The sequence below is a fragment of the Suricata suricatta genome, chromosome 15 (genome assembly GCF_006229205.1).
Source record: "Suricata suricatta isolate VVHF042 chromosome 15, meerkat_22Aug2017_6uvM2_HiC, whole genome shotgun sequence".
Classification (NCBI taxonomy): domain Eukaryota; kingdom Metazoa; phylum Chordata; class Mammalia; order Carnivora; family Herpestidae; genus Suricata; species Suricata suricatta.
The window spans coordinates 32346888-32365586 of record NC_043714.1 but is presented as its reverse complement, the minus strand read 5'-3'; the positions used below and the strand labels follow the sequence as shown (position 1 = coordinate 32365586).

Sequence of the window (18699 nt, the reverse complement as noted above, 5' to 3'; positions counted from 1 at the left end):
TAAATCCTAGTGTAAACTATGGACTAAGTAAATAATAATGAATCCCTATTCACTTATCAATTGTAACAAATATACCACACGAATGCTAATGCACACTAATAAAGGAAAGTGGGATGGGAGAAGCTGTCTGTTCTTTTGGTTCAGTTGCCTCTAAACCTAAAACTTTTCTAAAAAATAAAGTCATTTGGAAAAATTAATAAAATTTGTGTATTTTTTACTTAAATCTTCCTAGTAATGAAAGCAGTTCATATGTGAAATGGGCTGCTTGCAATGACAACAATTACTATACTTGAGGAAGTTCAAAGAGAGATCAAATGACCATCCTTTCTAGATGAGGCAGAGGTAGAGACTTCTTTCTTAGAGTGGAATGTAATACAGCATGCCCCCTAGAAGATCTATTATACCTCTTTAATCCATTAGAAATGATCAAGTGCTGCTCTAATCAAATTACTTCATTTTGCTTCCTACTGCTTCTAAAGCCATCCAGAATTTCTGCATTTCCACCACTGTCTCTCACTCATAATTCTAACAGTAGTGAAAAGGAAGAGCTGTTTGTGTGTTTGTTGAAGCAAACCCATGCTCCCCTTCCGGGCACTTGTTTTTAGCCAGAAGTACAAATCACTCATAATCTAGTGGAATTGATCTATTTGATTAGGATATCATGCTTTCTTTTTTTAGATAAAAATTACCTTAAAGATTGATTCATAAATAAGACATTTCTTTTCATATTTCATACTCAAAGCTAAGCATCTGGTTCTACGAAGAGCAAGAGTTCCTAAGATGCAAAAATAATAATAGTATTTTCTAGCTATATTCTCCCAGCAATATGTGAACTTTGCTGTATGTTAACAGGTGAGGTGTTACCCTTTGAAAATCTGTTAAAACATACATAGATGTTTTCTCAAAAAAATGTATATGCACATTTAAAAAATTGCAGCAATTACAGAGGTTCATGGAATTTCTGGAACTAGTATAAGAATTGTTAGGTCGTCCATGAAGCTTAAGTTAAGAAACCCCTCCAGGAGCATATTTAATACATAACTTGATAGTTCCCACCACTATACCTTTGCTCACATTGTTTCTTCACTAATATGCCCTTCAACCTGCCTTGTGCTGGGCCACCAAGTCTGCTATCTGACCTCATTGTAACTATCAAACTTTATATCCAAATATCAACCAAAACATTTCTTACTGGTCCTCTCTAACTCCCACGAGAACACACTCATTCCCATCCAGGTGTGCCTGCTCCCTTTCTTACTGCCTACTTTCCTCCATTATTTAAACCCACACACCCGTCACAATAATCTCAAACCCATTTGCTTTGTGAAGCCTTATCTGACAAGTCCTCACTCATCACTCATTGTGAATATCACACAATTCTGTAAATGTGTTAATATTCATAAGGTTTTTTAAATTCTGATAATAAATTATTAAGAACAATCAATGTGAATTACTTTCTTAGTACATTCAGATACCTATCTCATAACAGGCACTCCATAAAAACTTCTCCTTGGAATTTGACACACTGTAATTTAATGTAATATTGTAATGTTAGTAATAATTACTAATTGAGTAAATGAATCAATGGATTTTAAAAAATAATTGACTGAAGTGAAATTCATCCACATAACATAAAATTAACCATTTTAAAGTGAAAAATTTAGACGCATTTAGTACATTCTCAATGTTATTCAACTGCTCTCTCTATCCCCAAAACATTTCTATTACTTTAAAGCAAAATCTTTTACCCATTAAATAGTTTCTCCCCATTTAGTCCTTTAACAAGCTCCTAGCATCCCCCAGGTCATGTTCTTTCTCTGTAAATTCATCTATTCTGAATATTTCATATAAATGGAATCATGCAATATGTGACTCTTTGTGACTGGCTTCTTTCACTTAGCATAATGTTTTCAAAGTTCACCCATGTTGTGGCATGTATCAGCACTTCCTTTTTTACAGCTAAATAATATTCTGTTGTATTATATACAATATTTGTTTATCCATTCATCTACTGCTGGACATTTTGGCTGTTTCCATCTTTGGATTGTTGTAATAGCTTATACATGGACTTGTTTAAATAACTGCTTTCCATTGTTTTGGGCATATCCCTTAGAGTGGAATTTGTAGGGTCAAATAATAATTCTGTGGTTAACTTTTTGAGGACTTGCCAAAGTGTTTTTTCAAACCCCTGAACCACCTTATAGTCTCAATAATGTACAAAGTATAAGGGTTCCTATTTCTCCACAACCTTGCCAACACTTATTTCCCACTTTTTTTTTATTATATACATCCAACTTGATAGTAAGTGGTACCTCTGGACAGTGACTTTTAAAACATTGGGCTGTTTTGAACACATCTGTAATACCCAAAGAGGTGAATTTACTGTGAAGCTAATAAACCTGTTTCAAAGTCCTTCACTGAAGACTATGTTAAAGTTAGAAATCATAATTTTTGTTCTTTAAAAGATCCCTATAAATGATAAAAGTTTCCAGCCCCACAAAACTTGAATTTCTCCTACATGCAAGTAAATAAGAATATCTACTGTTCATGATTATAACAGAAATATACCTATCCCTAGCTATGGTGATGTATTCTTTTGCTTCCAACATCAGCATACTTAACTTAAGAGCTGATGACAAGTGTCACATGAGTAACAAATTTAAGAACCTACTATTCCAGATAGCATGGCAGGAACTGTAATACTTCCAGCCACTTATTAATTGCAGAACCCTCTGAGTCCAGGTTATTGCTAGAAAGCCAAACATAAATTTCTGTTTCCAAAAGGATACATTCATAATTCTTCTAACAATTACCTCTCCTTCTCAAATATCAAATTAAAAACAACAGAGCCATAGGGTCTCTGCAATATTTTAAAGTTATAATGTCTTTACTTCTGCAGTTTGCTCGTAGTGGATAGGATAATTCTGTCACATTCACTAACAGAAATCAAGTTGTAAATGCAAATTTATATGACTGTCAATGTCTCTGATTTACATAAAAATCTGTGATGCACATTCACGATCTGTACAAGCTGTAGACAGATCAAATAGTGAGCTCCCTCAACCATGCCCATATGATTTATGAGTAAGTTTTACCTCTATGTGCTGTTATGCCCTTCAGAAACTAGGTTATTCTAATTGAATACTCAGTGTAATACAGTATGTGACAGACTATACAAATTATTTGCACAAGACATGGTAAGTAATTTTGACCATAAAATTTGATGATAATATTCATCAGGAGAGTAGCCTCCCTCTCGCAAAAAGCTTGAAAATTTATGTTATAGTACCATATGGTGATCTTGGCTTTTCACATTTTCCTCTTGAAAATTCAAGTGTTTTTCCATCTTTTATCATAATTTTATCCTGTACAAAATATTAGCTTCACCTTGCAAACTAAGTTTAACTTAATGTCATTCAATTTTAATAAATTCACCTTCCAACACATATCACTGAAGTAGGACCCAAATAACTAAATTCTCACTCAGTTGTGTCTTTTGTACTCTAAATGTTCTCTATTTTTTAAGAGAAGATATGCACTGTCAGACTAGCTTGGCTTTTTTAAAATCAAAAATACTCACTTTTTAAAGATCAGAAAACATTGAGTTCTAACTAGTTCCGGTTTCCTCTTCTATAGCTTTGTCACAATTTGTTTATAACCTTCCATCACATATTTTCATGCATGACTTTTCAATCAGACAGGTTTTCAGTTCATATGAAAGATATAATAAAGCCCATCTCATTGGGTTTTGTAAGAATCGTGTGTGATATTGACACAGCTAGCATTCAAGAAAAGTGAAAACTTTCTGCCCTTCCCTCAAGAATAGAAAAAGGGGACATAAGCCATGGAAAAAGTGTGGTTCCTACCTACATTTTACAAATTTAAGCTTGAACGATTAATTTTAATGGAACAATGTTTCTCAAAATTTCATGTGCATACAAATGATCTGAAGAGCTTGTCAAAATGCAGATTCTATTTTAAATAATCTAGGGCAGGGCCTGATATTCTGCATTTCTGACAAGCCCTCAAGGATGCTGATACTACAGGTCTACAGACCAACCTTTTGAACAGCAAGGTTGTAGAATGCCATGTTTCTACCTCAGTATGCTGACCTTAACTAAATAGGTATAATGGTGCTCTTCAGGTTAATGATGTATGTTTTTTTAATTTGGGATAATCATAGATTTATATTCAAGTGTATAACATTATATAGAAAGCTCCCACATACCCTTTAACCAATGGTAATATCTACAAGATTATATACAGTACCGTGCTACAACTAGGATATTAAGAGTTATAATCCACTGATCTTATTCAGATTTCCCATTCTATTTTTATTCATTTGCATATTTGTGTGTGTGTGTGTGTGTAAATTCATATCACCACCATCAACATACAAAATAATTCCATCAAGGATCTCTCCAATTGCCCTTTTATAACCACATGTATCTTACTCCCTATCCCACACTTTATCCCCTCCCTGCCTTCTGACAATCACTAATGTGTTCTTCATCTTTATAATATTCTCATTTTAAGAACATTATATAAATGCAATCATAAATGGTATTTAACCTTTGTCTATTGGCTTTTAATCAGTATAATTTCTTAGAGATTCATTCTAGTTGTATGCATCAATAATTCATTCCTTTTTTAATTTTTTTTCTGAGTAATATTCCATTATATGGCTGAACCATAGTTTAGTCACTGACAGACATCTGAGTTGTTTCCAGTATTTGGGTTGTTAATAACAAAGCTCCTATGAACATCTGTGAACAGGTTTTTGTGTGAACACAACTTCTTAGTTCTCTGGGATAAACGTCCAACATATCATATGATAATTGGATCATATGACAATTAACCTGCTTAGTTTTATAAGAAACTGCCAAACTGTATTCTAGAATGTCTGTACCGTTTTACATACTAACCAGCAAAGTATGAGTGGTCCAGTTTTTCCATATCTTTGCCAGCATTTGGTGTTGTCACCATTTTTTATTTTAGCCATTCTGATTGATTTGGTAATATCTCATGGTGGTTTTAATTAGCATTTCCTAGTGGCCAGTGAGCTTATTTGCCATTTACATATCCTCATCCATTAAATGACTATTCATGTCATTTGCTCCATTTATAATCAAATTGTTTTTATTTTTTACTGCTAAGTTGTAGTGTTGTTTATATATTCTAGGTACTAGATCTTTGTTGGATATATTGTTTGAAAATATTTTCTCCCATAGTGTTGCTTATCTTTTGATCCTAATAGGATCTTTCAATAGAGAAAAAGGTTTTAATTTTGATTAGGTTTAATTATTCTTTGATTATTTAGGAATATGATTAGGATTAACTATTCCTGTAGATTATTCTTTTGGTATCATCTTTAAGAACTCTTTGCCTAGCCCCAGATAAGATTTTCTTCCACTTTTTCTAAAAAGTTGTATAATATTTTGTGTAACACTTAAACTTTTGATCTATATTGAGTTAATTTTTACATGAAGTATGAGATTTGGGTTGAAGTTCACTTTTTTGCCTTAGATGTCCAGTTGCTTTAGCACCATATGTGTCCAAGCAGCTATCCTTCCTCCTTAGAACTGCTTTTGCACTTTTGTCAAAGATCAGTTGGTGTGTTTTTCATGGTGGCATGAATGTCCTACGGTCTGTCCCCAGCAGTAGATAACAGACCGCAATCAAAACTATGGCAGTGTCCCAGTCAGCACAGATTTCTTTATGAAAATATAATTACTAACAGAGATGGAAAGCAATTATGGTCTGCTTCCATCTCAAGGAAAGTTTCAAGGTAGAGCCAAGTTACTAGCACTATTCTCTCACTGAATTTCAGCAGTTATCAGCAACTTATAATTTCATCTTGCTTTTTTTTAATGTGTATTTATTTTTGACACAAAGCACACGCGCACACGCAAGCAGGTGAAAGGCCGAGAGAGAGGGAGACAGGGGATGCAAGGAGGCTCCATTCTGTCAGCGCAGAACCCAACCTGCAGCTGCAACTCACACACTGTAAGATCATGACCTGAGCCAGTCTGACACTCAGCCGACTGAGCAACCCAGGTCCCACTCATCTTGCTTTTTACTAATCTACTTCTAATAGACACCTCATCATTCCTTTTAGTAGTTTAAAAGCCAAAATTATTTAAATTTTACCCACATGCCTAGCCAAGAATCTTCTCAAGACCTTTGCCCCATCAGACCCTGAAATTCCTAATTTTTAGATGGGCAGAGTGGGAACCTCGTTCTCTAGGACTCTAGAAGCTGACCACAATCACATACAGGCCACCGGAGTTTAGACTTCTATTTGGCAGTCCTGTTCCCATTGTGTAGAACTGTGACTAAATCTATATGCTGATAATCAGCACTCTGACTTCTCCCTTTCCTAGTGTAATTTCCTTGTGTGCTGTATCTGGTTTCTCTAAGGATCTCCTGTGATTTTGTTTCATCAGCTCAGACAGTCTTGGTTTCCCTCTCTCTACAAATTGCCTCTCTTCACATTTAAATTTATTGAATTAATCCAAATGGAACCCCTTCCTGCAAAGATTTCAACATACATTTATTTCCACTGGCATCCCTTTGAAAGAAGCCAGTCTCTGCTCTGAATCATAAGATTTTGTTTCTGTCTCCAGGCCACAGCCACACATATTGCTGTTGAGGCAACAACAAATCTGCCTCAGGGTAATTGGTGTTTGTTTGGAGGGACTTAAAGTAATTCCATATCCTCTTTGTCACATCTGCTTCTTGCTGTCTACTATCTCATTCCCAATTTACTCATAGCCAGAGAAATTGCTAATCGAGTTAGGACCCAAAACATTGATCTGCTATGTTTTAGTAGTGATTGGGATTCTGTGCCTTGAAGGCAAGAAAGCAGGCCCTCACCCTTTCTCTAGTTTGTTTGTTTGTTTGTTTGTTTGTTTGTTTGTTTTTCTCTCCTATGCAGTAAACCCATCTGGGCATGGATTACTTCTTAGGGAAGATTTCCACTCAAGGTGGGTAGATGGATAAGTAGACCCACAGTCTGACCCACAGAAATAGCATATTTCTCTTCAGCATGTGGTTCCCAAATTTAGATTCAGGGAAAGATTGTAGAATCTACTTTAGCTTCAAGACCTAAACTGAATTTCTCAATATAGATTTTGCCAGAGCTCTATATTCCATACTAACTAAAATTCCAACTCCTTCATCTGTTTTCTCTTTTTAAACCTTTTTACCTTCCAAATTATATTCCTGATATCAAAGAAAGAGGCCACCATGTAATACCTGACACAAAAATTGATATTGTTGCTTACTAAACCAGGCAGAGCTATACTTGGAAGACAGAGTCTCCCTCAGTAAAGTGAAGAGCTGATTTTCTATAGGGTTTGGCAGATGGAATTCAAGGAAAATTTATTTTTCCTTAGAAATTTTGAGATGCTGCTTTATTAGCTTTTCATATCCCTAGTGTCAGTGAGTAATCTGGTGCTGAGTCCCTTTATTTATAGGGATTTTTTTCCACCTCTAGAAGCTCTTAACACTTTTCTCTTTAATTTTAGTTTTCTGAGATTTATATTGGTGTGCTAAGTTTGAGTTTTCTCTTATTCATCTCACTTGCATTTGGTGGTCTTTTTGAATCTGAAGGCTTGATATTTCTTCAATTGTGAGAAAAGATTTCTCTAGCGTATCTTTCTTTGTTTTTATTGTTGTTTTTCCAGTGATCAAACTTTTTATTTCCAAGTTTCTAATTGATTCTCTTTCAAAATAACCTATTCTTATTAGCATTAAATAGACATCCTTTCTTATCTCTATTTTTAATTATTGTCTGTTTTGTTCATTTCCTCAGGTGTTAGTTTTTCTTGTTTGTTTACATCAGTGTTTCTGATAATGTTGATATTGCACAATTGTTTAGTAATTCTTGGCTTATGTGATCGTCTTTGTACTTGAAATTCCCCATAACTTGTGTAGCTAAGTGGTGTACAAAATGAGAACCATAGGGAGACTGGGTAGCTCAATTGGTTGACCATGCAACTCTTGATATCAGTTCAGGTCATAATTTCCTTTTGGAGAAATGGAGCCCTTCGTTGGGCTCTGCACTGGGCATGGAGCCTACTTGGGATTCTCTCTTCCTCTCTCTCCATTCTTACTCCACTCATGCTCACACACTCTCTCTCTAAATAAATAAACACTTAAAAAAGGGAGCAATAAGAGTGGTCTACCATGAGACTGTATTTATTTTATTTTATTTTATTATCAACATTCTTCAGAATTATTTGCACACAGTGATCATAAAAAAAAAGAGACCAACTTTCAGTCATTTATAGCTTTTATGAAACTGGATACAGAAAATATCCCCCTTTACTGCCTGCATGTGGGGAAACTCATTCCCACTGAACTCCCTCTTATTCTTCCTCCTCACCTCACTCCACCATGTGGTAAACCATTGCTGTAGATTCTGTTCCATTTAATATATTCTACAGTGATTGTGGGAGAGAACACATTGCCAAGAAGTGTAACACTAACTCACAGTCTGGACAGAGTCCCCCATTTCTTCTGATTCTTGCCATTCACCTGAGAGATAGCCCTAATCTCCTCTCACTGCCCAAGACCCATCTCACTGCCACATCCTGGAGGCAATTGCTTCTGCTTCTATCCACTCAGTGAGGATTAGGTGAAAAAGAAAGCAACCTACTTCACTACTCTGTGTAATCATCCCAATGATTGGCCATGGCCCCTTAAGACCCCCTTAAGTCCACCCCCCAAAAGGTAAAACACTTCCAGAACCTCTCTCACTTTTTTGTTTTTTACTGTATTTATTTTGAGAGAGGAGGGAGGACAGAGATAGATGGAAAGAGTGAATTCCAAGCAGGCTCCATGCTGTCAGCACAGAACTCAACATGGGACGCCATCTCACAAACTGTGAGATTATGACCAGAGCTGAGATCAAAAGTCAGATGCTTATCCAACTGAGCCACCCAGGTGCCTCAGAACCCTCTCTCACTTTGCAACAAATAGCTTCTGTGAGTTTTTCTTCATTAATAGTAACAAGAGCAATTCTTCTAAGCATGTCATAATTTGAGAGAATTAAACAAGTTAACATACGAACCCTTTTTGTCTTTAAGAAGCTTCTCAGGGGCACCTGGGTGGCTCAATTGGTTAAGCATCCAGCTTTGGCTCAGGTCATGATCTCACAGTTCATGGGTTTGAGCCCCACATTGAGCTCTGTGATGACAGCTAGCTAAGAGCCTGGAGCCTGCTTTGGATTCCATCTCTCTCTCCTCTCTCTCTCTCTCTCTCTCTCTCTCTCTCTCTCTGACCCTCCCCTGTTCATGCTGTGTCTCTCTGTCTCTCAAAAATAAATTTAAAAATATTTTTTAAATTTTTAATGAAATATCTCAAATTTTTTGTTTTCTGGCTAGAAGTTTCCAATTTTCCAGTACTGTAGATTTTTTAAATCTTTTCTTTTGTCATTTCTAGAGATTTATGGCATTCAGCCTATTATCTTGATTTACTTTTTTGTCTGCTTCTTAAAATAGCTTTATCCTTTTTTTTTTCTAGACCTGTATACCTTTTATAATAGTCTGCTCAGGCTACCATAACAAAATACCACAAACTGAGTGGCTTAAACAACAGAAATTTATTTTCTCTCAGTTCTAGAAGCTGGAAATCCACATCAAAGTGCCGTCAGGGTTTCCGGTTGAGACCTCTCTTCCTGGCTTACAGATGGCTGCCTTCTTGCTATGTCTTCACATGCCTTTCTTCTGTGCATGCGCACAGAACAGTCCCTATGGTGTCCTTTCCTCTTCTTCTAAGGACACCAATCCTAACGGATTAAGGTCTACACCTTATGACTCTATTTTACCTTAATTACCTTCTTAAGGGCCCTATCTCCAAATACAGTCACATTGGGGATAGAGTATCAATGTATAAATTGCAGGGGGTGGGGTACACAGTTCAGTCCATGGTGCATTCTAATCAATCAGTTTTGTTTTGTTTTGTTTTGTTTGAGAGAGACAGAGAGACAAAGAGCGAGAGAGACACAGAATCCGAAGCAGGCTTCAGGCTCTGAGCTGGCTGTCAGCACAGAGCCTGACGTGGGGCTCAAATCCATGAACCTTGAGATCATGACCTGAGCCAAAGCTGGACGCTTAACCGACTGAGCCACCCAGGAGCCCCTGACCCATCAGTTTTTAAATTTAAAAGCCCCAGCAATTTACTCAGAAGAACCTAATAAATAAGAATAAATATAATGGCATATGTACAATGAAAGAAAAGACTATTAATATTAACTAAGGAATCTTCAAAGTCAGGGTGCCTGACTGGTTCAGTCAGTAGAGCATGTGATTCTTGATCTCAGGGTCGTGAGTCAGAGCCCCACATTGGGCATATATATAACTTTAAAAAAAATTTTAAATAATATCCAAAGTCAATATAGAACATGTTGTTTTTCCTTATACAGAGTAAGTGCACTCTAAATATCTGTTAAATAAATAAATGAGACATTCAAAATGCACCAATTTTCAGGAACATTTTGTGAGCAAATTGTTTGACTCTTGCAGGCTGCTACTATATGAAAAAAATGATAAAATCATATTTGTTGCTCACCTTAATCTCAAAAATTACCTGACATCATTAGAGAATTTAATGTTTATTGACATGAAACATATTAGTATTATGAATATTTTGTTTATATATTGACATGTGTATTCATTCTATTTCCAGTTAGGCTAAGATTTAGAGAGGATTGGTAGTAGGCATGTTGGTATGTGTGTATGTTGATATGTACATATGGATCTTATAGATATACATTTATAACCTATGTGACACTATTTTTATAACTTTTTTCTTACTTTAGTCTTAAAATGTTGTTTAACTATTAACAAAGTTAGGCACCACTACATTTGGGGGCTCTTACAATGTGATTCAATAACAATAACAAAAAATATCTTGGACACCACCTCCAGCGCTTGTAGATTAACATAAGGAAAAGTCTAGAGAGTGGACTGCAGGAAAGAGTTCGGAAATAAATTCTGGAATCACAAATGCATTGTAGCATATTCTAGACAGATCAAGAATTTAGGTTAGGAAACTGTGCATCATAATATCCATATGTACATTTCCATGTGTACAAACGAATGTGTACAAACAATACCATATGCACAAGCAAAATGTGGTAAACAGCTCAAAATCTTCACAGCATTTAGAGGTGAACATGAGAGGGAAACCAGGTGAGGTCTGGTTGAGTTACAATTACTCTAGCCCATATTTCCTTAAAATTTGTAGGTTTTATGGTCAACCACCAGATACATTGGTAAGAATCCAAATTTTGTACTAATTTAGAGACTTCTGATTCAGAAATTTATGCCTACAAAAAGTCCACTTATTCAAAGCAGGTTTCTTTTCTTTAAATGTAATCTTTGAGAACAATTGTCTGAATTTATCACTAATTATTGAGAAAACACAACAAACAGAAACGACCTGCTCTTCTCTCCCCTCAAAGTTTCCCAAATTGGAATTTAATATTCTTTGCCCAATCCTTATCCGTTACTCAACATATCTTGAATAGCAGGTTTTAAAAAACTTTAATTAACTGGAATTTTTAAAAAGCATTAAGCCTTTAATGAAAAAAATGAATTTAGTTCTTAAGGAAGCATTAATGAGAATCAGATAAAGTTTGCAAAAGTCAAAGTTTATTCAAGATTTTACTAAAGGGAATAAATACCACTTTTAACTAAGTTTAAGAAATAATGAATGGAAATTCAAATATAACTTTGAGAACAAAGTCAGAATCTTTGCACTTTTTTACAAAATACTTGTCAAGACAAAAATGACAAAATTTGCACAGTTTGTGTGCAGCATGAGACACAACCGATGTTCTTTTCTAAACTCTTAGTTTCCCTGATTTTTTGTGACTTTTTTTCTCTCAGATTTACCTTTCTAATTGGTACTTCTCAGTTCCTTATCTTATGTTACTCCTTCAATGTCAGCAAATTACAAGGTTTGACCTCCCAATCTTTTCTTGTTCTATGCAGGCTCTTACCAGCAATCTCATCCACTTTATAATTCCCACCATCACCTCTAGAAAAGTGATCCTAGTTCAACATCTCCATCCAGCTCAGTCCTCCCTGCTTGAATTCCAGACAAGTTCTCAACTGCTTGCTATACAGAATATATTTAAAAAGACCTTGATTTTTCATTCACACCTCAAGTTTAAATATAATGAATTTAATGTATTTATAGTTATCTTACAACTTGTGCCTCCGTCTGAGTTTCATGGCATCACAGTTAGTTTGTTAACTTCCTAGGGCTGCCACAACAAGTTACCATAAACCGAGTGGCTTCAAACAACAGAAATTTATCCTCTCGCAGTTATAGAGGCTAGAAGCCAGAAATCAAGGTGCCAACAAGTTTGGTCCTTCTGAAAGCCTGAGGGAAAATCTGGTCCACACCCTTATGCTAGCCTGTGCTGGTTGCCAGCAATCGATGGTATTCCTTGACTTGCAGATACCTCACTCCAATTTCTGCCTCCATTGTCACATGGTCTTCTCCCTGTGTGTCTCCTCCCTATTTTCCCTTGGCCTTCCTATAAAGACACCAATCATTATTAGATTAAGGGCCCACCCAACTCCAGTATGACTTCATCTTAACTTGGTTACATTTGTAAAGATCGTATTTTCAAGTAAGGTCACATCCTGAGGTTCCAGTTGGACAAGAATTTTGGCAGAACACTATTCAATGTAGAACACCCACCAAACTTGAAATTTCCACCGCTACATTAATCCACATACTTTAACTCAACTTTCTCCCTCCTTCAAGTTATACTTCTTCCACACAACTAATTATCTTTATTTTTTCAATTAATTTTTTCCAAAATATAGATAATAATGTCCCTCTTCTACTTAGAATCCTGCTATGCTTCCCCATTGGTCTCAACTGACCTTTCAAACCAAATCATAGGTGATTTGGGATTTTATGTTAAATGTTTGAGCTTTTATTATTCTCCACATAGCAGCAACTGATACACTGTTTCTCAGGCTATATCCTTTGCCTTGAATATTTTTTCTCTACATTATCAATCAAAATGCCATCCATCCTTCACAGTGAACTCATTCTTTACTGCCACCATCAATTTTACCTCATCAAAAGTAATCATCGCTTTGCATTATACTAAAGCAACATCCTTAAGCTGGAGAATGAGTATCACTGAGTGTACGTTAAAACTTTCCAAGAGTCTCAGTAAACACAATAGTTTTAAAATAATCAGTTTCAACATCCACATCTTACGTATGTACTTTCTTAAAATTGATACCCTAGGGTCCCTGGATGGCTCAGTGGATCAGGTATCCGACTTCAGCTCAGATCATGATCTCTCAGTTCATAAGTTCAAGCCCTACCTCAGGGTCTCTGCTGTCAACACACAGCCCACTTCAGATCCTCTGTCCCCTTCTCTCTGCAACTCACATCCACATGCACATGCTCTTTCTCAAAAATAACAATAAACAAATATAAGTAAATAAAATCAATATCCTGAATAAGCTGCAGACCCCAAGTTTCTCTTTTCTACCTCCCCTTTCACAATGGCTTTTCTCTCCCTTTGCAAAAGAAAAGCCTACTTCTAACCCATCCCAACATTGCTATGATGTATTCACCCTGGAGTGAGAAAGCTTCTGCAACCTCAAATGCAAGAACAATTGTCAAATAGGTGATTTTTTTTTGCTTGTATCTCTGATTGAATTTAAAGAAATGAAGACTACCACTATAATTCTATTTTTTACCAGACTTTGTTTTAAATGAGTGTTCTCTATACCCTTATTTAAAAAAATTAAAACAGGAATAAATGTCTCTCTAACAACTAATTTTTTATTCTACGATAGATACATAAACATTTTAAAAGCCTCACTCATCTCAATAAGAGACTTTTACTAAGACTTGCCTTCCATTTCCTTACCAAAATTTGTAAAATGCTTACATATTTACGTAAGATACAGTTCATCAAGGAATTATGAGGAATAATTTTTTAAAAAATATAGTTAGTCATATGAACAAGAAATATCAGATATCACTCAAATGAAGCAGTTACATGAGGCACATCCATTGCTTCTCTCTTCTACAGCCATTTTATTTTTTTTGTTTATCTCATGAAAATATATGCCTATTTTCATTCAGTCACAAAATTACCTAAAGAAAAATACATTCATAGCTTCTGCATATATATCAGTAAGGGAGAAGATGAACAAGGATTACTCTATAAGAGAGCTGGGAAAAAAGAAAAAATGAAATAAATTGACATATAATGCTCAGCTAATACAAAAAAAGTATCATACTTGAAATATAGATATGCATTGAAATGCTGGCATACTTTCTAACATAATTTTCAGCATTTTCATCATGAGGTAAGTTTGCACAATAAAAAATAGTGTGATTAAGTGGCAATTATATGGTCAATTAGGGCTTATTGATGATTCAGGAAAAGAGAAAAAATAATCTCCTTAGGTCTTAAGGTTTGGATTAGGTATTTTGACAGTTTGAATATCTGCCTTTACAGTTAATAATCCAGCAAATCTCAACTTCACTTTTTATAGATTTTTTTTTAGTACACTGAGGCACATCACATAAGGTCAAACAAAAGGCTAGAAGTAGTGGGTTTATTTAGTCAATAAGCATTTATTGAAAACTTACCTTGTCCTAGGTCTTGTGGAGTATAAAGAAAACAGTTTCTGACCTTGAGAACTTCAGTCTATTATGATGTCATCTACATGCATCTCTTCACACATCCCATATACAATGATGACCACCAAGGTCTTATCACCAGAACTGAATTTCAAATGTCTCCTGGGCAGCACAATCAAAGTCCTATCACACAAGGTTCTACAAACGTCTTAAATTGAACATATACACACACACACACAAACTCATTTTTCCATACACCCATTATATACAAACATCTTTCTGAATTCTTATTTGTATTAATGTCATCTTCATGAAGCTAGAGTCTTGTAAAAGAAACTTAGAAGTTATTCTTAATTCCTTATTTGGATTTATCTAGAAGATCCAAAAAGTTCAAATCTTATCATTTCTGGCTCTAAATTATTTCTTTACTCCTTCTCTTTTTCCCTTATAATTCTAACCTAACCCATTCACTTCTTTCCTTGCATTCGTGCATTTCTACTGCTCCTCTTCAATCTGCCACTATTACTGTGTCTCTAGAACTTTTATCTCCTCATACCCCCCCAATTGCTTAATACTTTACATTGACTTCCATTAGCGTGTAGGTTAGTGTCCAAATTCCTAATAAATAATGTAGGAACCATCATAACCTGACTCCACTCACCTTTCTGGACCTAACTACCAGCACTCCTACCACCCCTGCCTCCTGGCTTCCTCCACGTACATACTCTGTTCCAGTCCCCCCACAATATTGCTGAGTGTGTTCTGTTTTTTCACATTTCTGAACATATTCTCAATGCCTGGAAGTTCCTTCTTTCATTTCTCTGGCAGAGGCCTTCTAAACATTTCAGACTTAAGATGCTTTCTCTATGAAGCCCCCCTTGATTCCCCAGGCCAAGTTCAGTGTGAGCATAGCACTTCGTACATATTTTTATTATTTATTAGGTACTCATTTGCATCCTTGCTTCCCCCATTAAACTATGAATATCCAGAGGGCTAGAGTCTAATTCATCTGTTTTATTCCAATACATAAAGTAGAAACTCAACAACTGTTTGATGGATGAATAAATTCCTATGCATACTAAGATTTTAAGAAGAAATCTGTGAAATTATATATATAACATTTCTTAATCAGAAAAAATAACCTAGTTTTGTAGACCTAATATCCCTCTGCTTCTGTATTGTCTAAGATGTACCAGATCTCCTTCCACTGCATCTCAATCTTCACCATTCTTAAAGGTTTATAAAGCTTTTAGTGTGATGCACTTAAAGAATCTTGATGTTGAGGCAGGACTTTTGACATTTAAAAGAGGCATAAATTATACTGTGATAAAAAGAAAGAGAGACACACTGATGGTCTGGGAATCTGTAAACAATTGTAGATGTGATACATTTCCAAACCTGATAGAGAATGGAGATTGGTAGAAGGGCTCCTACAAGGGTTCTCTCTTTAAGTAGAACCCACAGGGGGCGCCTGAGTGGCTCAGTCAGTTAAGCATCCAACTTCAGCTCAGATCATGAGTTCAGGGGTTCATGATCTCAACTCATGATCTCAAGGTTCTGGGTTCATGAGTTCAAGCCCTGCCCTGAGGGCTCTGTGCTGTCCAGTGGGAGCCTGGAACGTGCTTCAGATTCTGTGTCTCCGTCTCTCTCTGTTCTTCCCCCACTCACACTCCCCAAAATAAAGATGTTTTTTTAATTTTTAATAGAATCCACAGATTACTCAGCTCTGTTGTGAACCCCATGGGTTCCAGTTTGGAAATGAGATGAAAGGGCAGATATGGATGTGAGGAGGTGAGAAATGGATAGAACCTATATGGGTTTGTGTAGACGTAGAGCGTCAAACTTCAGAAGGAGGGTAGAGAATGAATTAGAAATCTGAGGAAAGTCTGTGAAGGAACTTCGATCTTTATGAAGTATACTAATTTAATCTTATACCCTGTACTTATCTGTTTGTATATTTTCTTAAAATGGAAGTGCACTAACGCACACCAGATATATTCATTTTCTACTGATGCATAAGAAATTATTACAAACTTAGTAACTTAAAGCAATAACATTTTATAGCTCACACTTCCAAAGATCAAAACTCTGGGTGAGGCTAGGTTCTCTGTTTAAGGTCTCACAAAGCTTATATGAAAATATCAGCCAGTCATGTCTAGGCTCTTACCTGGAGCCTATATATATATACATACATATATAAAACACACTAGTTATGAGAGCAAAATCCACCATATTTATTGTCTCCAGGATTATGGAAGACAGGTACCAGGGGCCATCTTAAAATTCTGCCTTCATCATGACCTCACAGTTTGTGAGATCAAGCCCTGCCTCAGGCTCCATTCTGTCAACCTGATCTTTTCTCTCCCTGTCTCTCTCTGCCCTTCTCCCATTCTCTCTCTCTCTCTCTCTCTCTCTCTCTCTCTCTCTCTCTCTCTCACTCACTCTTGTCCTCTCTCAAAATAAATATACTTTTTTAAAAAAAATAGAATTCTACTCACAATGCCAGGTAAAATTTCTTCTATTTTTTCTTCAAATGATACAATTAAATGGCAGAATCACAGTCATCAAGATCTAATACAGTCAAGAATAGACATTTGCTATTTGTGGATTCTAATATTTCATTGGTAAATCTATATCCACCAGCAGTGTTTCTATCAAACTTAATTTTTGAATTGTTCTATTAAGTTGCAGAAAGGAGCAGTTAATTGTCCAGGATCTATAAGGAGGGTGAAAAAACTTAATCACTCCCCTGTATGTACCTCTTCATGGATCCATCTCTATCTCCATTTTTTTCCTCATTTAGTCCAAAAAGCAAACCTCTTGGAAGTCCTGTTATAAATGAGTATGCTGATGCCCAGCTACATAACTTGGTGGAAAGAATGCACCAAAGAACAATCCTCTACAAGAAAAAGTTGGTAGAAGGAGATCTATCCTCACCTGAAGCCAGCCCCCAAACTGGTAAGCACTGTTACCTCAAAGCATTGAAAAGAAAGAAGTTATGAGGGGACATGTAGTTTTCAAATGTCTTAGTTTGGGTTCCCCCAAAAGCAGACCCTGCGACAATGATTTAAGTGCAAATAGTTTATATTGAGGGTAATTCAGAAAGGTGAGAGATGGCAAGAGAGATGGATATAGGAGTTAAGACAATAGAGATGTGTTAATGAGATGGCTTCTTCTATGGGTCCTGGGACTTGATCCAGCTGGAAAAAGTATGGGGATCACACTTAAGAATTCTCCTGAGAAACTTCCACACTATTTTCCAGTGGTTACACCAATATATATCCCCACCAACAGTGCACAGGATTCCCTTTTCTTCACATCCTCATCAACACTTGTTATTTCTTGTCCTTTTAATGCTAGCCATTCTGACTAGCATAAGGTGATATCTCATTGTGGTTTTGATTTGCATTGACCTGATGCTGAGTGATGCTGAGCATCTTTTCATGTGTCTGTTAGCTATATGTATACTTTCTTTGGGAAAAATGTCTGTTTGGGTGTCCTGTCCGTTTTTTAATCAGATTGTTTGGGAGGTCTTTTGGTGTTGAGTTGTATAAGTTTTTTATATATTTTGGAGGAAGAAGCTGGGGTGTCAACCCACCAACTCCTGTTTTCCATTGCCTGAAGGTTGTTGCTAGGACATGTTGCTAGCTCTCCAGCACTTTAGGTGAGCCAGCTCAGACAAAACCCTGAGGAAAGAGACATAGGGGGCCCTCTGCACATGACCTCTAGACCCATGGTATATGAACAAGCCAACAGCAATATCTGTGATAGCAAGGTTTATTGTAAATATTAATTAAGAATACCTCTGATATAGAAAGCACTTATTATTAAAAAAAAATAATAACACTACTTGAATATACAACATAGTAAAAAGCATCAGTAAACTAATCACATGGAGGGGCATCATCAGCTTCCCTAATAATTACAGAAATGTGTTTGTGAAAAATTAACAAATACAATAGAGTAGAGCACAAAAGTGGTATATATTATGAATACCTATTTGTAAGAATATTTCTATATATAAATATACTTATATATACTAATATAAATATAAATATA

At 35.9% G+C, this 18699-nt stretch overlaps 1 protein-coding gene across 1 annotated transcript in view; it reads left to right on the top strand.

Moving 5' to 3' along the window:
- CNGB3 (cyclic nucleotide gated channel subunit beta 3) overlaps window positions 1-18699 on the top strand; it is a 243675-nt gene that overhangs the window by 143851 nt on the left and 81125 nt on the right. The window contains exon 8 of the mRNA XM_029923457.1: window positions 17444-17598. Within this exon, the coding sequence (XP_029779317.1) occupies window positions 17444-17598 (155 nt within the window). The remainder of the gene's footprint in view (window positions 1-17443; window positions 17599-18699) is intronic.